Source organism: Pelophylax lessonae (assembly GCF_965119305.1).
Source record: "Pelophylax lessonae genome assembly, chromosome: 4".
Taxonomy (NCBI): domain Eukaryota; kingdom Metazoa; phylum Chordata; class Amphibia; order Anura; family Ranidae; genus Pelophylax; species Pelophylax lessonae.
The window spans coordinates 636,631,411-636,655,089 of NC_138771.1; the positions used below are offsets into that span (position 1 = coordinate 636,631,411).

General features: G+C 43.3%; 1 protein-coding gene across 7 annotated transcripts in view; it reads left to right on the forward strand.

Moving 5' to 3' along the window:
- Window positions 1–22,703, forward strand: part of MINK1 (misshapen like kinase 1) — a 249,643-nt gene extending 226,940 nt beyond the window's left edge. For all 7 annotated transcript variants that reach the window (XM_082253310.1, XM_082253312.1, XM_082253313.1 and 4 more), the window contains 10 exons: window positions 353–493; window positions 2,353–2,464; window positions 8,531–8,701; window positions 11,426–11,569; window positions 14,774–14,908; window positions 15,011–15,111; window positions 16,651–16,800; window positions 16,880–17,039; window positions 20,141–20,280; window positions 21,027–22,703. In XM_082253310.1, coding sequence (XP_082109436.1) covers window positions 353–493; window positions 2,353–2,464; window positions 8,531–8,701; window positions 11,426–11,569; window positions 14,774–14,908; window positions 15,011–15,111; window positions 16,651–16,800; window positions 16,880–17,039; window positions 20,141–20,280; window positions 21,027–21,110 — 1,338 coding nt within the window. In that variant the 3' untranslated portion in view covers window positions 21,111–22,703. The remainder of the gene's footprint in view (window positions 1–352; window positions 494–2,352; window positions 2,465–8,530; window positions 8,702–11,425; window positions 11,570–14,773; window positions 14,909–15,010; window positions 15,112–16,650; window positions 16,801–16,879; window positions 17,040–20,140; window positions 20,281–21,026) is intronic.
- The last annotated feature ends 976 nt before the right edge of the window (window positions 22,704–23,679 follow it).

The window sequence follows — 23,679 nt, forward strand, 5'->3', positions numbered from 1 at the left end:
TATGGTATTATAGATGGGTATAGTAATGTTCTTTCAAGTACACGGCAGACTGGAGGCTGCCATTGCTTCGGAGGATGCTAGGTGCCTTGCTGTGTCAACCATAAGTACCTTTATCCAGACCCAAACCAAGTGTGCAGCAAATGAAAGTCAGAACTCCATATTCATATTCCAGGTCAGTGACTGCAGGCAACTAGCAATTTTTGAAGGTGTGACCACCAATAGCATCATCTATAGTCTGACATGACAGCTGTTCTTTAAGGTCTAAGACACCTAAATTCTTCCCAGAATGTCTTGCAGCCCCCATCATTTCTCAGCATTTTAATTGGCTGCTTTTGCGTTTTCTTTTTGTTAGACGCCGGAAGAAGAAAGAAATCTTCTCCACGCAGACAGCAATGGGTACACCAATCTACCAGATGTGGTACAGCCAAGCCATTCTCCCACCGAGCCAAAGGGTCAAAGTTCTTCTCCCAGCAAAGAAGGCAGCGGAACTGACGTGAGTACTAAATGGATATTTGTGCTGTAGCTTAAAGTTAAGGTAGGATATGGTGGATATCTGTTTTAGGAGACCCCATCACTTTCTCCTTTCAATGAATTCAGCACCCCAGGCATGTATACTTACCCAGCCACGGTGGTTTCCCTCAGCAACATTTCACTGTTCTTGGAGCTTAGACAGAGGAATGATGACATTGCAACCCCCATTTGACAGAGTTGGGGCCTTGTGATTGGCCAATCAGGCCTGAAAAATCTGACCTAGGGCAGATCATATTCTCGCCCATACTCTGAAGTACTACTTTGACCGAGGGAGCGTGGCTGGGTATATATGGATGCCTGGAGGGGTGGGCTATGTGCAGACACTTGCACATTTTTCCATTAATGGAAAAAACAGTTCATGCCCAAAGTATATATTTATTTTCTCTGTTGCTATTGGTCAGTTGAATCTCCTGCCTGCTTCTAATATTGTTTAGGCACTACAGTGATGAACCGCCACCAGAATTCTCAGTTGTGTCCAACTGGTGGAGTCTAGCTGCAGCAAACTAAAACTATCATTGGGACTTTGTTAGGGGTGGTGGAGATGAAAACCATGGCAGAGAAACCTCACAATTGGCTTCTCTGAGCTAGATCTGTTGAAGGAGAACTGGTGGTCATTAGTAGTTGTAATGCTGAACAATTCGATAGATCGGATGTTTTGATTTCACTGGTCACATGCTTCTTCCAAGTTGCTAAGGCTCGGTTCACACTGCCGCAATTAGTCATGCGACTTTGGAGTTCAAAATCGCATAACAAGTCACACCCTATTGACTGCAATGGAACTGTTCTAATCGAAGCAACTGAAGTCGCAGCGACTTAGAAATAGGTTTCTGCACTACTTTGCGGTGACTTCATCGCGACTTGCATTGACTTCTGTTAATGAAGTCACAAGCATGTTGCAATGAAGCCGCGCAGGATGTTGGATGTCAAAATTGCGGGATTTTAGATGTAGATGTAGATGTGAACTGGCACTAACTCAGACTATGACAGATCCGCAGCAAGCATTTTTAGAATGAGATCAGTGATAACACATTGTATTGTTTTTTCTGGAGACAAACGAACTAAGGCTTATTCATTATTCCTTAACATCTCCGACTGCTATGCCATATTAATAAAAATGGATTGAAAGCGTTATTCCAATTAAAACTAATATTCACTTATAGTCTGTTGGAGCCATTAGTTGGTTTCACTCTTGGTGTCTCCAATCTGCGTCCATAGACACAGACAGCGGAGCTCAGCCCCACCCCCTGCTCCCTCGTCAAAGGATTTGACTGACCACAAGAGAGCCAATGGCTACCACTGCCTCAACAAAGCCTGTGAGAGCAAGGAGAGCCGCTGCAGGCGAGCACAGCGCTGGATCGAGTTAGGACTTGGTTACGTATAAGGGTAAGGGTGAGGGGGCGATACAGGTATTGGAACTCTTTTTTTCACCATAATGCAGGGAATGCATTAAAATAAAAAATATTTAGGATTTAGAACCACATTAAGAAATACCACGGTTGGTGAAAAGTGACAGTAAATAAGACCTTTCCATGTTGTCACATGTTAGTATTGTGTTGCATAAAGATTTCTCTCCAAGACAGAATTCTGTCTGAGGCAATTCTCCAACAGATTCAAGTACCACTTAACAACTACTGGAATCTGTCGCAAGTTGTGCCATTTGTTGCATGAATGGGAGATAGATTCCTATTGAGTGTCTACGATGCTCTTTATGACATCCAAGGGGTATTTCCTACATGTTTTCACAATTTAAATAGTGTGCTATAACCACATCTGCGTTTGCCACTGCCTGCTTTCACAAAGAATATTTCTGTGTCTCCGCAGTATCAGTCCCGTGGCCTGGTGAAAGCTCCTCCCAAAACCTCATTCACCATGTTTGTGGATCTGGGGCTCTACCAGTCATCAGGAGGAAGTGGTGACACCATCCCTGTTGCAGGTATTCTCTGCGTTTCTAATTACATTTTCTTGTACATCTTGTGTAGATAGATATAAGTGTAACATTCAGGTTGTGCCTATGAAGAGGTGAGAGGAGGGTCCTCTGCAGGACTAGACAAGCCCCAGAGCAATACACATGGTCTTTAGATAAACTACATGTGAAAGAAATGAATAATATAAACAATTATATATATATATATACACACACACACAACAAATATCTGGTGTTGACCCCTATAGCAGAAATTACTTCTTTAGGCATTTTTACAATCTGCCCACCGGACTTCTCTGTTAAAAATATCCTTCAGTTGCATGATGTTTGTGGGTTAGCCAGTATAACCTACATGTTTTAAATCACCCACAACATTTAATTGGGATTCATCTCAGGGCTTTGACTAGGCCAGTCCATATCTTTTTTGTCTTTGGGCCATTCCTTTGTGGATTTGCTAGTGTGCTTTGGAGCATAAGGCTTCATATACACACAGCCTACTTTGACCACCAGCCGTGGGAAAATGCGAAACATTTGTGTTTTCCAGCAGCTGGCGGTCAGAACGTTCCTATACTGAATGCGATTCTTCCACGTTCAGGAGAGGGAGGTTGAAGCTCCCCTAACCGCAGCAGTTCCTGAAATCTGATAAAAGCCTATGTGTTTGACACATAGGCTGACACAGGCTTTTATGGAGTTTAGTTTATGAGCTTTGGCAAAAAAAGTGCCAAAAGCTCCTAAACTCAAGTTTAGGAGCTGCCAGTGTACATGAAGCCTTATGCTAAAAAATCTATTTCTGGTTCAACTCTTAGAGAGTCTCACATTCTTATTAAGCATGTATTGTTGGAACAATGGCTACACACCGCCCAGGCCCTGAAACGGCAAGGCAGCATCAAACAATAGCATTCCACCATTGTACTTCACAGTTCTTCTCAAGAAATTCTGTCTTCGTTTTGCACCAAACGTCTACTGTGACCAAACAACCCTATATTTGCTTGATCAGTTTTCAGCACATTGTTCCTGGCTGATTGTTTTTTGCCTATATGTTTAATAGAAAATTGTAGGCACCCCTTTATTGTTATTGAGCAGCAAAAGCTTTTTTTTTTTTCTGGCAATGCCAGAAAATAAGGTGATGCTTACAGAACTGTATTTAACGTATCATACAGTCCTAACCTTGTTTAAAATAGCGACATGTTTAAAATTATGCCACTTCCTCTCAGCGCAGAGGAGGTAGGGAAGAATAGTGAGACCTACCAACCACAGTGATGAAAGTGTTAAGGCCAGCCGCCACAGTCTCCTGATGCGCTACAGTACAGCGAACCTCTCCACCTGTGACTCCTTCCCTCTGCCACACACCATAGCGAAACTAAGGGGGAAGGCTGCTACAGCGCACCTCTCCATCTGAGACTCATGCCCCTACAGCAGGGGTGCTCAACCCTTTGAGGAGCGAGGGCCACTTTATCACACCTGGAACTCCTTCCCTCCGCCACACACCATAGCGAAACGAAGGGGGAAGGCTGCTACAGCACACCTTTCCATCTAGGACTCATGCCCCTACAGCAGGGGTGCCCAATCTTTTGAGGAGCGAGGGCCACTTTATCAACCTGGTAACCGCTTGAGGGCCACAATGAGCAGAGCGAGCAGATGACAGGTCAGTGTCCAGTCAGCATATGCAGAGCAGACACAAACAAAGCCCGCTCTACTCTATGGGCCCTCCGATATGATCCACCAGAGAGAAGGGGACGGATCCCCTTCTGTTTTATGTGGATCAGATTGGAGATAGGCGGGTGTAAATGGACACAAGTCCATTTCACATCTGCAGCTCTATAGAGGTAAGTGAAGAGTCGGATTGGGTCCGCCTGAAAAACAGACAGGCGCACTCCATCGGACTGATCGGGTAAAAGGGGGTTAAGGCTGCTTTCGCACAAATGCACTGCGGTTTACCTGCACCTCAACTGACCTCAATCTTTACTTCTTCCTTTAGGATTCCTGCAGGTATCGCTGGCTGCTGCTGTCCCCCAGGCAGGTATGGCTGGTGGCTGCTGCTGGCTGTCCTCCAGGGCTGGTACTGCTGCTGGCTGTCCTCCAGGGCTGGTACTGCTGGCTGGTGCTGCTGGGTACTGCTGGCTGTTACTGCTGGTGGTTTCTGTTGGTGGGCATTGCTGGCTGGTCCCCGAGCATCAGTGAGACAGGAGCTGGAGGAAGCATGCGGCTGCAGTAGAGAGCAGAGCCAATGCTTCCTGTATCACTCCGGTTACAGGTGGAGTACATTTGGTATCACTCCGCCTGTGACAGGAGCCAGCACTATACAAGAAGTATCGGCTCTGCTTCTTCTAGTGCAAGCTCTGTTCTTCACACTGATGCTCGGGGATATCGGGTCGGGAACCCGTAATCTGGGGTTACCGACCAGATTGCGCCCCCCCCCGGAGTCCTAATGTACTAATATGCACTGCATACTGTCACATTATGACAGACTTGACTGGTGCTTCCATCTTTTCCCCCCCCCCCCAATCTTTCTTCTGCAGTTTGTGGGCTCCGGCTGTATGAATGGCCAAGGCCACAGATCTCTGAAGAAGGTATGTGCCCTTCAGAGCGCGTGTGGCGGTGACCTCACCTGCTGCATTCCGTGTGAATATCTCCTAAACAGTGTAGGTTTAGGATATATTCACTGTCCCTAGGTAAGCTTTATTATGGGCTTACCTCTAGGTACAAGTTAAAAAGTGCACTTTAACACACTTCTCATGCAAGTTGAATTAGTGCAATCTCATTCTGATGCTAGGTACATGCACTTTGAAATTTGCTGTTTCAAGGGTTACCTGCAGAACTTGCGAATACATTTTTTGGGGTTCTTGGAGACTCCTTGTAGCCTCAAACAGTCAGCTCCTAGGCTGAATTTGCTGGGCTGGCCAGTCCTGGACAAATTGGGCATCATTTAGGATGTGTGCACTTATAGATGATTTTCCTTACAGTAGAATGGTATGTTTTAAAAAAAATGTGGTATTCTTTTAAAATCCATTCCCAGACTCCTAATCATCAACAGCTTTCCTTCTGAGAGCCTCACAGAGCTCCATTGATCTTGCCATTCAGACACTACACATGTCAATAGGAAAGAAAAGAAGACCTACATGAGATGTTTAAGGTTTAAATAAAAAAAAGAAAAATTCTTCCTACAGTGCCTTGCGAAAGTATTCGGCCCCCTTGAACTTTTCGACCTTTTGCCACATTTCAGGCTTCAAACATAAAGATATAAAACTGTAATTTTTTGTGAAGAATCAACAAGTGGGACACAATCATAAAGTGGAACGAAATTTATTGGATATTTCAAACTTTTTTAACAAATAAAAAACTAAAAAATCGGGTGTGCAAAATTATTCAGCCCTTTTACTTTCAGTGGTATAAAATACACCTAAAGTGCACTAAGTGATTAATTGATTAAATATGTTGAAATGTATAAATTCTTAAATATAAAGTGCATAATCAAACATAAAGTGCATCAACAAATAAATGAGGGAATCATAAATAATCCCATACAAAGTGCAATATCAAATCTAAAGTGCATCAGCAATAAGTAGATGAGTGAATCATAAATAAAGTCCCATACACCAACAAACATTAAATGGTGCAGTCTCCAAAGGATGATCCTCATGAAAACAAATCTTCACTCCCTTCACCACATGGACACCCAGTGTGTGGGAATGCTTACCAGAAAGCACCGACCCCTTGATTATAGGGGGTCAGTGCAAGCAGGGTTGTGACACAATAGTCAGAAATCCAGAGTAAATCTGAGCCCTCCTGAAGGATCCACCTTACAATCGCCAGTATATCAGAAATTACTTCACACTCCTCCTCCAAACTCACGCTCCTTGGAGCTCGGGATAGGGATTAGAGATGGTGGTGCTGGGGCTCTCCCTTCCCTCTGGCAGGCTCAGCTCACAGTGTGCCATGGACTCAGCCCAGCACTGATATTGACAATAGAGAGGAAGCTGACAAGAAGGGGGCATATACCGCTAAGCGACACACACACCTACCGCTGCCCCCCTCCGAGGCCGAACTGTCTACTGGGGACAGACCAAGAGCCAGGCCGCTGAGGGAATGTCACTCCTATTGTCAGGGATTGCCGAGGAGGATTAGCCCGGGCTTCGCAGGAAACAAGCTGCTGTTGCTGGGGGAGACGCGCTGTGCCGACTGAGGCCTACACTGTGAGCTGAGCCTGCCAGAGGGAAGGGAGAGCCCCGGCACCACCATCTCTAATCCCTATCCAGAGCTCCAAGGAGCGTGAGGTTAGTCTCAGAGGTCCGTTTAAAGCGCAGAGAGCATCATGAAGAATAAGGAACACACCAGGCAGGTCCGAGATACTGTTGTGGAGAAGTTTAAAGCCGGATTTGGATACAAAAAGATTTACCAAAATATCCAATAAATTTCGTTCCACTTCATGATTGTGTCCCACTTGTTGGAAGGCTGAAATGTGGCAAAAGGTCGAAAAGTTCAAGGGGGCCGAATACTTTCGCAAGGCACTGTATATTGTACAATTGTTTGTAAACATTGAGGTTTAAATAAGACAAGTCCTATCTACACACTCCTCAAGGAGATTCAAATTTTTGCCACCCAATCTGAAACACAGGATTCTAGTTTCATGGAATTAAAGTGATGGTAAATTTAGGGGTGTACCTAAAGCAAAGCTCCAGTCACTTTTGTGTTTATTAAAAGTCAGCAGCAGCAAAAACTGTAGCTGCTGACTTTTAACAAACAGACACTCACCTGTCCCAGGATCCAGCGATTACCTCACCCGGAAACGGAAATGGGAGGGAGTACCTGTCAAAAGCAGGTACCCCCCCCCCCCCCAAAAAAAAAGCACCATTTGTGGAAGGGGAGGCCTTAAAGCAGAACTTCCCCCCTTTGGGTGGAAGGGTAGAGCTCCACTTTAACTTTTCCACATCTGCATTTTCAGTAAGCTAGATCATAAGAATACACTGTCACCTTTATGTGCCATATGGTCAAGTATATCTTGATTTATATTTATCTGTAAGCACTCTTTGAATGTAGACCTAAAGACCTAATGCTTATAAGTCAACAATTTCCAGGGTGTGTTCTTACTAATTTACATGACTGTATATGCAGGAAGAATCATTTAGGTAAACTTCTTTGTTTGCTCTGCATGTATGAGTTCACTTCCATAATTTTTTTTTTTTTTTTTGTAAATTCTTTATTTTCAAACTCCAATAGAGCAGATGGTTACAAAAAAAAAAAACATTGCGAAATGACACGCAGATCAAATATATTTCATTGCAAATTAAGAGGAAGTTCAAAGGCTCTGAGACATTCACACTTATCGAAATTCTAAATATGTATGAAGGAGAACGGGCTCATATATTCAAGTGCAATCACTGTTCTGACTCAAATTTTTCCCCTTTTCTGGGGAGGGGGAAAGGGGGGAGGGAGAGGGTATGTGCAGTAGAGGAAAACGGATTGGGCAGGGCACTTTCATAATTTTTGTCTGTAAGCTTTGCTTTTCATATTATCTCACACAGCTGACTAAACTAGCTAGGTTTGACTAGCTTATCAGTAGTATTAAGAAAAAGGTAAAAAAAATTTTTTTTCCTGCAACAAAATAAATTTGCTCAATTTCTCCATCCACACAAACAGTGTGGACAGAGGAATCCCTCCCGCCGAGCCATTGTGTTATCCTGGTGGGGGAAGCTGTCCCCCTCAGGAAAACATAGTGATTATTGCTAGCGGCTATACCTATTGATCAATCAACTTGGGTGCATTCAGCCTGCCCATACATGGATGGCTCCAATCTCAGCCGGTTCCTGCTGAGATTCAAACCGTCTGTGGCCGGCTTTAGGAAAATCAACAAGTTTGGGGACGCCTATGTTTCAGGCTCCTTCCTACCTGTTAAAACCAGGAGTCTTTGTCCCAATGCTGCATTCTCTGTTGGGTTGGTTGAAGAAGTGGAAGGCAGTGTGAAACTCCCTAACTTGTCCCAGCAGTGTGCAATAATTCGCAATCGTTTACCCTAATGTAAACATTTGTATTGTTCTCTATATTTGAGATGGTAAACTTGAACACTTGTTTTTGCAGCGTCATTCGTAAGCGGAGATGCCGCCAGGTTGGAGCAGTTAAAATATGAAGCCCGAAAAGGATCTGTTGTGAACGTGAATCCAACTAACACAAGGCCACACAGTGACACTCCAGAGATCAGGAAGTACAAGAAGAGGTTCAATTCTGAAATTCTGTGCGCTGCACTGTGGGGTGAGTGGAAGGGGCTGCAGCGTGTTTCAGAAAGGCACTATTTTTACCATAGAAGTCACTTAACCACTTAAGCCCCGGAAGATTTTACCCCCATTCCGACCAGGGGGTATTTTGCGATTCGGCACTGCGTGAATTTAACGCACAATTGCGCGGTCGTGCGACGCTGTACCTAAACGAATTTGACGTCCTTTTTTTCCCACAAACAGAGCTTTCTTTTGGTGGTATTTGATCACCTGTGCGATTTTTTGATCACGCGCTATAAACAAAAAAAGAGCGTCAATTTTGCAAAAATAGCAATATTTTTCACATTTTTTTATATGAAATTCCCCCCAAAAAAAATGTAAAAATCAAAATTTTTAAAAATTTTCGGCCAATTTGTTTTATGCTACCTATGTTTGGTAAAAAAAATCGCAAAAAGCGTATTTTGATTGGTTTGCGCAAAAGTTATCGCGTTTACTAACAAAGGGAAAGATTTTTGTCATTTTTGTTGTTTTTTTTTTTAACGCGTAATGGCGGCGATCTGCGATTTTTTTTGCGGTACTGCGACATTGCGGCGGACAGATCGGACCCTTGACTGACATTTTTGACACTTTTGGGGTTACCAGTGACATTACTGCAGTAATCAGTGCTATACATATGCACTGTTACTGTAAAAATACACTGGTAGTGAAGGGGTTAACTTTATTTGGAAGGGAGGGGCTGTGTGTGTCCCTAGGGGCGTGGTTTCTACTGTGATTGGCTGGGGCTCTAGCTGTAAGGACACTGATCAACGGATCTACATACCAGATCCGTTTTATCAGTGTCTTTGCAGCGAGGAGAATGACAGGCAGTTTGTTTACACAAGCTGCCTGACATTCTCCCTCTCCCCCGCCGATCGCCGAGTGACCGGCGGACATCGGGTCCGCTGGTCACACGCGCGGGGGGGTCCGTGACCACGCGGGAGCGGGAGCGCGCCCCCGGGGGCGCGCGCTCGCTCCCTAGACCCTCACAAGCAAGCAACGTAGCCCTACGTTAGTTTGCCTGTGAGGGGCTGACCGCCGACGTAGATAGTCGTGCGGCGGTCGGCAAGTGGTTAAAAAAAAAAGTTAAACGCTCTTTAAATTAATATGGCCATAATTTCACGGACCACCTTCAAATTGGGTTGAGGTGCTTCTAGTGGAAGGTGCTCCTAATAGTACAGCATACAAGGATATTTTAACCAACTGTTTTGGGAAAACCCTTATATATATATATATATATATATATATATATATATACAGTAAAACCTTGGATTGCGAGCATAATTCGTTCTGGAAACATGCATGTAATCCAAAGCACTCTTATATCAAAGCGAATTTCCCCATAAGAAATAATGGAAACTCAGATGATTCGTTCCACAAGTCCTTCAGTTTATAGTCTATATACAAAGATTATAGCAATGTGATAGGTTGTGTAACCATAAAATGTCCATCCACAATATGCAGCCTTCCCAAGGGGATTAGAAGCAAAATCCAGCAGAGCTACAGAATATAAGAGACGAGAGATGTAGCAATATGGTTACATTTAATGAAGGTTCAACATTTAGCAACTCACATGGTCGATGATTAAAATAGGCACACCTAAGTATGCAGGCATCCGGGGTAAAGCTGTCCACATAGACCGTCTTCTGAACCACTGGCTCTCACCACTGTCAGTCTGCAATCGTGACCAGTAAGAATAGCCTGCAGTAGAGTGATCTGAAAGTGAGGCTTTGAATCACTCGTGGAGTGCAGCGGGGAAGGGATGATGAAGATGGCTGTGCAGAGAATGGTCTATGTGGAAAGCTTTACCCCAGATGCCTGCATACTTAGATGTGCCTGTTTTAATCATCAACCATGTGAGTTGCTAAATATTGAACCTTCATTAAATGTAATCATATTGCTACACTTTAAGAGGCTCCTCTGTTTTTTTTTTTTTATACATGACGCTACTTGTATATCAAGACATCGCTTGTATATCAAGTCAAAATTTATTTAAAAAATTTGCTTGTCTTGCAAAGCGCTCTCAAACCAAGTTACTCTCAAACCAAGGTTTTACTGTGTGTATATATATATATATATATATATATATATATATATATATATATACACACACACTGCAGGAAAGACTTGTCGATAACCTCTGTTTTTAGGTGCCTCCACTGTAATTTCAGGGGTACATCTTTAAAATGGGTTTTAATGGATGGACTTTCCAGCGTCTCAGGCCTCTTTTACACTAGCAGACTGATTGGGTATGTCAGTTTTGGAGGCGGACATGATCAGACCAGTCTCCTCTATAGAGCGTTAGGTGTAAAACGGACATGTCCGCTGACACCCACTGACATTTTATCCTATCCGCTAAAAATAGACAGATGGGAATCTGTTCCCCAATCCATCTGGTGGATCGGATCAGATGGCAGTCAGATGTTAGTGGACAGGCGGTCCATTTACATCTGACCACCCATAGAGGAAAGCAGGCTATGTTTGTGTCCACTCTGCATAAGCGGAGGGGACACAGACCAGCCATCGGCCTGCTCATTGGGGATCAGCAGACACTAAGCAGGCGCACTCCAGCGGAGCCCACCCAGTTTGTAAGGGCCTTATTGTCTCATCCATGTTTTGTTGTGTGGAAAAATATATTTGTTTGCTTTGTTGTTTGTAACAAATAGCTTATCAAAGATCCCAGTGCTATCTCTGTAAGATCAAAGTACAACATTTTATGTTCTAGGGGTCAATCTCCTGGTGGGCACAGAAAATGGCCTCATGCTTCTAGACCGTAGTGGACAGGGCAAGGTCTACAGCCTGATCACACGGCGGAGATTCCAGCAAATGGATGTACTGGAGGGTCTCAACCTGCTCATTACCATCAGCGGTAAGTGTATGCACTTGATATACAGTCCAAAGTAAACTTGTTGCCTGAAGTTGTTCTAAAGGCTTAAGGTTTTTTTTTATCTTATTGCATTCTTTGCATTAAGGTAAAAAACCTTCTGTTATTAGGATCTCTCCAGCCCCCCCTTATACTTATCTGAGCTCAATCTCTATCCAGTGCTGTGCCCGAAAGCTTCGGCTCTCTCCTTGCTCTCTCTCTTCTCACTAATCATGAAGGTTGCAGTGGGAGCCATTGGCCCCTGCTGCTGTCAATCCCAGCCTGCAAAGAGAGAGCAGGTGGTGGGGCCAAACCATGCTATGTGTCAGTAAACACACAGAGCCGGCTTGGGATTGAGCCCGCACCAGTGCCCCCATAGCGAGCGGCTTGCTTTGGGGGCAATTGGAAGGGCGGAGGAGCCAGGAGAACCAGCTTGCAACCCTGGAAGAGGAAGATTAGGACAGCTCTGCAGTGGTTTTAGGTACAGTGCATCCAGAAAGTATTCACGCTTTAATTTTTCCACATTTTATATTACAGCCAAAATGGATTGATATCATTATTTTCCTCAAACTTCTACAAACAATACCCCATAATGACAATGTGAAAGAAGTTTGTTTGAAATCTTTGCAAATTTATTAAAAATAGAAAATGAAAAAAAAATCACATGTACTGTACATAATTACTCACAGTCTTTACTCAATACATTGTTGAAGCACCTTTGGCACAATTACAGTCTCAAGTATTTTTGAGTATGATGCTACAAGCTTGGCACACCTATTTTTGGGCAGTTTCTCCCATTCTTCTTTGCAGGACCTCTCGAGATCCATCAGGTTGGATGGGGAGCGTCAGTGCACAGCCATTTTCAGATCTCTCCAGAGATGTTTGATTGGGTTAAAGTCTACCTCTCAAGGACATTCACAGAGTTGTCCCATAGCCACTCCTTTGTTATCTTGGCTGTGTGCTTAGGGTTGTTGTCCTGTTAGAAGACGAACCTTCGCACCTGTCTGAGATCCAGAGCACTCTGGAGCAGGTTTTCATCAAGGATGTCTCTGTACATCGCTGCATTTATCTTTCCCTCAATCCTGACTAGTCTCCCTGTTCCTGCCACTGAAAAACATCCCCACAGGATAATGCTGACACCACCATGCTTCACTGTAGGAATGGTTTTGGCCAAGTGATGAGTGGTGCCTGGTTTCCTGTGCAAAAAAAGTCACAAATTTTTCTTTATTATAGTGACCATAGCTGAAGAGGAGTTCCATGTCACCTATTGCTTGGCGCATTAGTGTGCTTATTCTATGCGACCATAATATATGCAATCTTTTCCATTGTGTGTCACACAAAATAAACATTTTTAGATTTCTGACATATGTTCCACAAAAAAATCCATTGAGTAATCTTTCTTTTTTTTTTTTTTCACCAGCAAAAATGTTGCAATCTGCACTGTTTTAATGTGCCATCACTGAAAGTTTATCAGGCCTAAAATCTTTATAGCTTGGTAAAATAGAATTTGCTGGATTATCTTCACCTTGGCTGAACTATAGCAAACATTCCACATTTAAGCTATATATTAAACCCAGGAATGAAAATGTAATATATTACAGCTTGCCAGTTGGTATATGAGTTGGCTCAATTTGTTTTGTTTTTTCCCACTTTGTGATTCTGCCGGTAACACATTTACTGTTTGGGGTGACAATGCTCACTGTGCTGTATCTAAGGAAGAATAATATTGTCACTTTAGAACAGGGCTGCAGACCCCCCCCCATCCTATAAAAAGAGGGGGGGGGGGTCTTCTCTATTCCAGAGAGGTGAACTGGGAAGGGCTGATAAAAGTGCAGAATCCTTGATAAAGTTTAAACTTTACTAGCTCCCTGAGGTGAGTTATGGAACCCTTTTCAATTCCTGGAGGTGATCAGTTGGGTGTCAGGCCAGGGGGATTGGGTCAGTTTCTTCCCTTAACCCCCCCCCCCCCTCTTTCTTCCTGCTGTCCCCCTATCTTTTTTTTGTACCCCCATCCACCTTTTCCCAATCTCCTTTTCTCTATCGTTCATTGACGGACGCAGTTCTCTTGGATCCATATCAGTAGGGTTATACTGCCCCCTCCAGGAGTAGGACACTAGGCAGGAAAAAGTTCTGGCTACGCCTATGGGCAGTCCCGGAGGGTACACCCTCTCTCTTCCTGCATAGGGTAACAGTTTTAATCTGCCTAGTCAGGAGTAAGGACCTGGTTCCTGGCTGGGATCTTTGGTCCTGGCACAAAAGTTATTTTCTTATGTAGATTTTTTTTAACTAGCCTTTTTTTTCTCTGGAACTTTTTTCCTGTGAGATCTTCAAGCATTTATGTCGGGTTGGGCGATGGGATGGATCCCTTTATCCCAGTGATCACCCCAGTCTGGCCAGCGAGCGCGTGCAGGCCTTAGCTCCGCGCTGGGTCGGCCGCGACTTAGTCCCACTGGACAGGGACTGGCCCCGTGAGTTAAACGTCTCGCCAGGACACATACGACAGGGTCTGGGCTTATGTCGCAGCGTTCCTATTTGGCTGACAGCCCCCCCCCCCCCCCACTTCGGTGGTGTGGGGTACTGTCAGGAGATGGCGCTCGCCTGTGTTCCTGATATAGTGAGTAAACGCACCCCCCCCCCCCTTTCCCTGGCGGATTTTGGGGTGGACCCCTCCCTGGGACGGTCAGACCCTCACACTCCTGGGTCTCCCTCTGTCTTGTTGTGACACAACCCCCCCCCCCCCCCCTCCAACTTTTCATTTATTTACACTGGGTTTAGTGTTACTTTTCCCCTTTACATTGAAAAAAATGTATGAGAAAGCTGTATATTCCAATGGTGTGTGCAAGAAGCTTTGCAGAAGAGCCTAGTGCCTTCCACTTACTTGTATTTGACTTTACGTTTCTGTGTGCAATATTTACTGTACTCCATTCTGATATGTATGAGGTAAAAGGACTTGTTATACCGCTTCTTCTAAATATGGAATTAAAAAAGAAAAAAGAGCGCAGAAGACACAGGCCAGGACTCTGGCAGGATTAACAGGTAGTTTTTGCACTAATAGGTATAACAAAACACATTCAATTCTATAGTTACCAGAGAAAAAGGAAGCAAATACAAGAATCTGATTATTCAGACTTACACAAACTTCACTCGCCTTTATCAGATTTTATTTTTCCCATGAAAATGACCAAATCACACTAACTTCCTTTGTTGTAGGTAAGAGGAACAAGCTGCGGGTGTACTATCTCTCCTGGCTAAGAAACAAGATCCTCCACAATGACCCAGAGGTGGAGAAGAAACAAGGGTGGAGCACGGTAGGCGATATGGAAGGATGTGTACATTATAAAGTAGGTAAGGACCGCCGGTTATAGGTGTTCTCAAGGGTTATCCGATCTACTGGATAATTGGAATATTAGGGTTTATCTCCTCTCACCATCTTGTTATCTTTCACAGTGAAATACGAACGTATTAAGTTCCTGGTGATTGCACTGAAAAACTCTGTGGAAGTTTACGCCTGGGCCCCCAAACCTTACCACAAGTTCATGGCGTTCAAGGTAAATGTTTACAGATTACCATTGACACCTATGACACTAAATTAAAATCATCTGTGCTCAGCTACACTTCTTTAGGGCTTCGATCAGAGGTAGGAAACCTTTCAGAGGTTGAGATTGTAGAGGAAACCCCAAAACTCATGGATTTCAGTAACGTTTTGATTGTTGAAGCCAGATTGAAAAATATAGTTATTTTACAAACATGTAGGTAGAACGACATGTTTGGAGAGCAATCACAGTCGCATTACGTAGTTTTGGTTTCAAAACTATTGCTCTATCTGGCTAAAGACTTGTATTAAAATGTATATGTTTTACAAAGGGTGGGACCTATCTATCTAACGTTTTTTTGAAGTCACATCTTGATTGAAATGTGGATTATTTGTTCACATAGGCTTCATACTTCCAGTAGTTGTTTAGCTGAACAGTTCTTCAAAGGCTGAGATAGCAATCTATACAGCTGGAGGTGTAAATGGCATTTGAACACAACAGTTGTTATACAATATGACAACATATACATCCAATATATCTGCTTAATCATAAACACGATTGAAAATCATAAGTATATGTTTGATATATAAAATGCCTGTTCCCTTTTCCCCTTCAAGATCTACCTGGAAAACAAAATCAAAGATCTAAGGGGAGGTGCCCTTTAAAAAAATAAAATTACTAAATTACTATCAGGCCTAGTGATTGACCGATATAGTTTTTTCATTGCCGATACCGATACCTTGGTCATCGCGTATCAGTATCGGCCGATATTTTCGTACATTTAAAACATTTGTTTTTTTTTTTTTTTTTTTACTTGACAGGTACTCTTGTGGAGGGATCTGGGGGCCAAACCCCTCCTCTGCACTTAAAAGCATTCAAAACACCAAGTTTGGCTGTTTTGAATGCTGTCATTTTTTTTTTAATCTGGTGGCAGTACCCGGAAGTGATGTCATGACATCCGGGTTTTTGCATGGAGACCCGAATGTGGCTTTGATCGGGTCTTCGGCAGCCGTGCAGGCTGGTTGCCCGGGTCTCCCGTTGCGACGGAAGACCCGGGCAACCCGCCGAAGGCGGCAGGAGCGGGGAGATGCCCCCTCCCGCTCCTTGTAATGACAGCCGAGCGGCTTCTCAGCCGCATCAGTTGTCATTACAAGACAGCCGACCGTCTTCTATGGACGCCGGTACCAGGGTGATGCCTCTAGCTGCAGGCATCACTCAGTACAAGCACTTTCCGAAATATCGGTAATATTGATTCCGATATATCAGGGAAAGTGCATATCGGCCCTCGATATATCGGCTTTGTCGATAATTGGTCGATTCCTAATCAGGCCCCAAATAAAAACAGCATAGTGTCCTGTGCATCTCCCCAACAGTATTGTCCTGTGCCTCCACAACCGCAGTTGACAGTCACAATTTCACCAGTTTTGACAGAGTGTAGCTAAGAGTAGGGGAGGTTTGTGCTGGTTAGTGCAGCCCATTGAAAGGCTGTTAACGTTTACTAAAGCAGCAGCGTGGTGTATGCTCCTCAAATGACGAACCTTCATGTCTCTGCAGTCATTTACAGATCTCCCTCACAGACCACAGCTGGTGGATCTCACAGTGGAAGAGGGTCAACGATTGAAGGTTATTTACGGATCTTCATCAGGTTTTCATGCAGTCGATGTGGACTCAGGGAACAACTATGATATTTATATCCCGGTCCATGTAAGTACTCGTCCACCCCCACAATACTAGACCTGGTGCCTTAGTTCCCAGTTTAATTGTGTTGTACTCTTTTCTGCAGATCCAGAGTCAGATCAACCCTCACGCCATCATATTCCTGCCAAACACAGACGGCATGGAGATGCTGCTGTGCTATGAGGATGAGGGTGTCTACGTTAACACCTATGGCAGAATCATCAAGGATGTGGTGCTGCAATGGGGTGAAATGCCAACCTCTGTGGGTAGGTTGAGTTCTGAATTTAAGCAGCACATCACCAAGTGCTTTTAATTTTAAAATTGTCATTAAAATACTAAATAAAATTGAGACTTAATATTAACGTCAGCCTACCTAAAATAATAATAAAAAAAAAAAAGGTTCTAAGGTCAGGCGTCAGAACTGATAACATCAGGTTTGTAAGGACCTGACAGGTTCCTCTTAAGAACTATTGTGACTTTAATGAAAGTGCTGATAGCCCCCCAATAAAATAATACTAGCCATTTACCACCGCCTCGCCACCTACACACTGCAGGAGTTCGTTGTAGTGTTGGAGCTACCCCAGATGGAAGATGTCACTGCTTCCTTCTCACAGGACAGTGTGCCAGCCTGGCCATTGGCTACTCTGATCCAGGCACTGTGACATGCTGGAGGTAACATGTCCCCACCAATCCCAGAAAGACATATAGGGCTCAGGAAGTGGGGCGGTGGCTAAAGAGAGTGGCTTGGTGAGCATGACTTGCTAGAAGAGGGCTATTAGTTGAGACAAAATAGGCAAAGTGACTTAGAGAAAAAAAAAAAAAATATGGTCATTGATACAGTATCTCACAAAAGTGAGTACGCCCTCACATTTTCGTAAACGTTATTTAATCTTTTCATGTGACAACACTGAAGAAATTACACTTTGCTACAATGTAAAGTAGTGAGTGTACAGCTTGTATAACAGTGTAAATTTGCTGTCCCCTCAAAATAACTCCACACACGAGCCATTAATGTCTAAACTGCTGGCAACAAAAGTGAGTACACCCCTAAGTGGAAATGTCAAAATTGGGCCCGAAGTGTCAATATTTTGTGCGGCCACCATTATTTTCCAGCACTGCCTTAACCCTCTTGGGCATGGAGTTCACCAGAGCGTCACAGGTTGCCACTGGAGTCGTCTTCCACTCCTCAATGATGACATCATGGAGCTGGTGGATGTTAGAGACCTTGCACTCCTCCACCTTCCATTTGAGGATGTCCCACAGATGCTCAATAGGGTTTAGGTCTGGAGACATGCTTGGCCAGTCCATCACCTTTACCCTCAGCTTCTTTAGCAAGGCAGTGGTCATCTTGGAGGTTTGTTTGGGGTTATGTTGCAATACTACCCTGTGGCCCAGACTCTGAAGGGAGGGGATCATGCTCTGCTTCAGTATGTCACAGTACACTTTGGCATTCATGGTTCCCTCAATGAACTGTAGCTCCCAAGTGCCGGGAGCACTCATGAAGCCCCAGACCATGACACTCCCACCACCATTCTTGACTGTAGGCAAGTCACCCTTGTCTTTGTACTTCTCGCCTGGTTGCCACCACACACGCTTGACACCATCTGAACCAAATGAGTTTATCTTGGTCTCATCAGACCACAGGACATGGTTCCAGTAATCCATGTCCTTAGTCTGCTGGTCTTCAGTAAACTGTTTGCGGGCTTTCTTGTGCATCATCTTTAGAAGAGGCTTCCTTCTGGGACAACAGCCATGCAGACCAATTTCATGCAGTATGCGGCGTATGGTCTGAGCACTGACAAGCCCAAACCCCCCCTTCAACCTCTGCAGCAATGCTTGCAGAACTCATACGTCTATTTCCCAAAGACAACCTCTGGATATGACGTTGAGCATATGCACTCAACTTCTTTGGTCGACCATGGCGAGGCCTGTTCGGAGTGGAACCTGTCCTGTTAAACCGCTGTATGGTCATGGCAACCGTGCTGCAGCTCAGTTTCTGGGTCTTGGCAACCTTCTTATAGCCTAGGCCATCTTTATGTAGATCAACAATTTTTTTTTCAGATCCTCAGAGTGTTCTTTGCCATGAGGTGCCATGTTGAACTTCCAGTGACCAGTATGAGAGAGTGAGAGCGATAACACCAAATTTAACACACCTGCTCCCCGTTCACACCTGAGACCTTTTAACAAGTCACATGACATCGGGGAGAGAAATGGTTAATTGGGCCCAATGTAGACATTTTCACTTAGGGGTGTACTCACTTTTGTTGCCAGGGGTTTAGACATTAATTGCTGTGTTGAGTTATTTTGAGGGGACAGCAAATTTACACTGTTATACAAGCTGTACACTCACTACTTTACATTGTAGCAAAGTGTCATTTTTTCAGTGTTGTCACATGAAAAGATATAATAAATTTACAAAAATGTGAGGGGTGTACTCACTTTTGTGAGATACTTTATTTAACTGCAATCTGTTATGGTATAGGGAGTTAAAGTAGAAGTTCAGCCATAACCTTACTAACTCTAAATCTACTCACAGCCACATTCTAAAACTAATTTGTCTAGCCCTGTAAAGAAATGTATGTACTTACCTGTTCTGCAGCCGCTCTGGTCAGCTCCTGCGCTGAGCTGTCAGCGGCAGCTTCACTGTGTAGGCATGTGCAGAAGAGGCAGCCGAAAACGAAAAAGCCCCATAAGAACTCTCTGGGTGACGTCACTTCCCAGGCATTTCCCAGCCGTTGTCGGTTCTCTCCTGCACACAGCATCCGCTGCTGGAGACCGGATCGGCTTCAGGAAATGTATGTATAGCGATTTTCTTCTTTACAGGGTTAGATTCGTTTAAGAATGTGGCTGCGATTAATTTTAGAGTTAGTTGGGGTATGGCTGAACTTCCACTTTAAATACATTTCCTGAAGGCCGATAATAGCCGGTTGAATGGGGGTGTACGTAGCCGGTTGGTGTTTACGTAGGACGTTGACAATCATGGTTCTCTTTTAAGAATTGTGTATACCCTTTATATTCCATGTTATTATTGAAGTGTCTGACATTCTATTATAGGATGGTATGAACTGATATCTCGAAAGCATTCAAACTGCCGAAAGCCTTCAATCACCCCAAGGCAGAAAGCTTTATTGTGATAGGCGTGTGATCCCTTCTGCAGACTGAGAGTCCATAGGGTTGAGGTAGAAACCAGAAACTCAGTGTGGAACAGTTTCCAAAGTTCCAGAAGGGATAGTACGTGGTGGCAACATACTCTGGATATTAACCTATAGCATTCATATAGAGAATCTGCACAACTGTGCACAAAGGTTAAACACTTTTGCAAATAGTAGAAGGATAAGTCTAACTGCAATCTTCTTTAACTTCTCAGCATACATCTGCTCCAACCAGATTATGGGTTGGGGAGAGAAGGCCATTGAGATCCGCTCGGTGGAGACTGGTCACCTCGATGGGGTTTTTATGCACAAGAGGGCTCAGCGACTAAAGTTCCTGTGTGAACGCAATGATAAGGTAATCCTCTTTTATATGAAAGCTCAACTGGTATCTCATAGAAAATATTGGGATGATATTTATTTGCTATTATTATTATTATACAGGATTTATATAGCGCCAACAGTTTGCGCAGTGCTTTACAATGTAAGGGAAGACAATACAGTTACAATACAATTCAATACAGGAGGAACTAGAGGGCCCTGCTCATTAGAGCTTACAATGGGTACCTTTTTTATATTTTTCTATAGCTATGGAAGTTCATAGAAATGTCTTTATGACCCATAGCTTGCTTTGCTCATCCTCCAGCCACTACAGTCTGGCAGTTGATACACAAGGTTATTAGGAAATAGCAGCTTAATTGCAGTACTGCAAACTAATTGCAGTCCTTGGTGGCCTCATGTGTTGAACACATTTTTGATGTTATTCCTACTACCTGTGTATATTTGTGCAAAACGTTTGTATGCAAAGAAAGTTTTTTAAAAATTAGAGAATGTAATAGATGATGTATGAAAGAGCATGTAGGAAGCAACATGATCAAATGCATATTTAAATAATTCGGCCACCTTAAATTTCTTTTAAATTTAATGCTGATATTATGGGGAAGTTACATGACTGTGACTTGTTAGGAGATTTTAGATAATTTAAAATAACAGCCAGACACAGTTTCAGCCTTTTTGTGTTTTTCTCTTTTTTTTTTTTTTTTGTCTTTCTATGTGATCGTGATAGTAATGTTTCCTTTCTCTGCTCTGTCTCTTCTCTCTCAGGTCTTCTTTGCCTCTGTTCGTTCCGGTGGGAGTAGTCAGGTCTATTTCATGACGCTGAATCGCAGCTGTATAATGAACTGGTGAACAAGAATAGTTTTGGGGATACAATGATAATTTGAGAGACTGCTCCTGATCTTCCCACACACACACTGGAGCCCATCCTTATTATTCCCTCCTAGCGCACATTCCCCAAATCCCGAATACTTCTTACAGCGCCTTGCTTGCTTATTTTATCTACAATTTAATTTATTGGGGTGTTTAATAGCTATAATCCTACATGGACAAGAGACGGTTCATTCCCCCATTGCTATCCCCTCCAGTTTTTAGGGGAGACGGAGCCAGGGAAGGTGAAGAGTGAAAATCCCAGGAACACTTTGGACTTTACTCTCACTGAAAGCTTGCACACCTTAACTCATGTCTCAATGCAAAGAAAACGTCCTGTGTGGATATTATATGGACCCCAGTGTTTGGCAATGTTTGGATTATTGGCGCTTTTGGGGATGGGGATTTATGTGAAAAACACCATAACTTATGGAGCGTGAGCCAGCAATTTCATGGAAGACCCCTTTGGGGAATATGAAGAGCCAGTTCTTTTTTTTTTTATTGGTAAAAAGATGTTCAAATGGAAGCTTCCTCTGCTGTGGGGTTATGTCAGACCCCATCGCAATACCTCTTTTATATGCTAACCCTTATCAAAAATTGATTAGGATTGTTCACTAATGGCACATTACCCTTTTAAAAGCACTTTATCAATTATATAAACTTGTATGAATCCAAAGTTCCCTTTTCCTGACAAACAAGGTCTATACTTTCCTCCTTAACAGCACTCCTGCACATTTTATGCTGCAGTATTTCCTTAACTTGCAAATTTAATTACCTTATTTAGTTGTTTGTTTCTAGCGACTAACCAGCCCCTCCAAACAAAAATCTGCATGTCACTCCTACAACACTATGTTTTTTTTCCTCCTATTGGCGTGGCTTTTGGCGTTTCTTCCATACTTTAAACTGCCACAAGCTGGATATTTTATTTTGTTGCTATATGCAGATTTTTTGCGGGGGGTTTTGGATTTTACACTGTAACTTGGAAAGCCAAATTCTACTCCACAGCATAATCTTTAGTTTAAGGACTGCTATGTGTACTTCACATTAGATTCTGCAAATGGCCATTAGTTCTTCTCATGCAGACAGTTAACTTGTCGTGAGCTTAAAACAGGAGCTTTATACACAACCGAAGACCGGGATCTGTGCGACTCTGCAAAGTTTTCTTTTTTTTTTTTCTTTGAATTTTTGCAAGTCTCTGAGCTTTCTTGGAGTGTTTGGAGGTGCCTCTCCCTGGGGTGATCTTCACAGTGCAGACCAGTCCCTGGCAAAGGCTATACCAAAAAAATACAGACCTTTTAGAATCTAGGTATCATTCCCAAAAAAATGTTTCTTTCCCTTGTGTGTGAACTCGGGTGACCCTGGAATCCCCGCACAGTGAGAGACAATCGAGGTGTTCATCTAGGTGGAATCGAATTTGCTATTTTTGTAAACTTGACAGATGATTATTGGGAGGTGACAAACAACATATTTTATGTAGCAAATTGTATAAAGGTTGAATTTGAGAAAAAAAATATACAACCGCTAATATTGGTGACATGTTATTGCTCTTAAATAAAGTTATGTCTGCTAAAACCACCGTCCGTGCTTTATTGCTAAAGATGGCTATATCAACCTACTATGTATACTGTATGACTGAAAGTAGGCTTGATTGAGTTCAGGTGTTTCAGCCACACCCATTGTTAATAGTTGCTTAGCCACTTCCCGCCCATCCTATTGTAATACGATGGCCGGGCGGTACATTTGTCGTGCCAGGTGGACGTTGTATGACGTCCTCCTGGAACACGCCTCACGCACCCTACGGGCCGCGCTCCAGCGTGATCTGTCACCGGCTCGGACACAGCTGATGACGGATCAATGTACCAGCCCGGTGGCTGTACCATGTGATCGCTGTGACCAATCACAGCAGATCACATGACAATTGTAAACAATGGGTGGCTTCCTTTAATGCCATTCTTTGTGTACAACTGTGTTGCTAGCTCTGATTGGTTCCATGATCACATGGTACCAATCAGAGCCATCTGTACCATGTGATTAGCTGTGGTCAATCACAGCTAATCACAATCATAAACACTAAATGAATTAGTTGCGTTCAATAAAAATGGTATAAGCCAACCAAAAAAAAATCCTGATCACTTCCACAGATTAGTGTTACTATGGTAACACCACATTGCTGTGTGTTGAAAAAAATTTGAAAAAATAAAAACATGTTATTATTTTCTTTTACATATGGTCACTGGTCAGTGTCCCTGATAACCGCCACACCAGTTATATCTAGCCACCTGGACAGAAACAATGTGAGGTCATTAACATTTAACAATGGAATAGACAGGCTTAACACAATCCACATCACACCTCAATAGACCGATAATAGGAAAAGACTGCCAGTGACAGTCTGTCCGTCTCCTACATTGAAGTACATGGAATACAAATCTAAGCATTACTTTGATTATTTAGGGGTCACATACGGTACTTCATGGCAACAGGCTATAGGTCTCACAGTGTAAAGTGGGATTAAATCTTCATATTTCTTGAGAGATATTGTAGATAAATA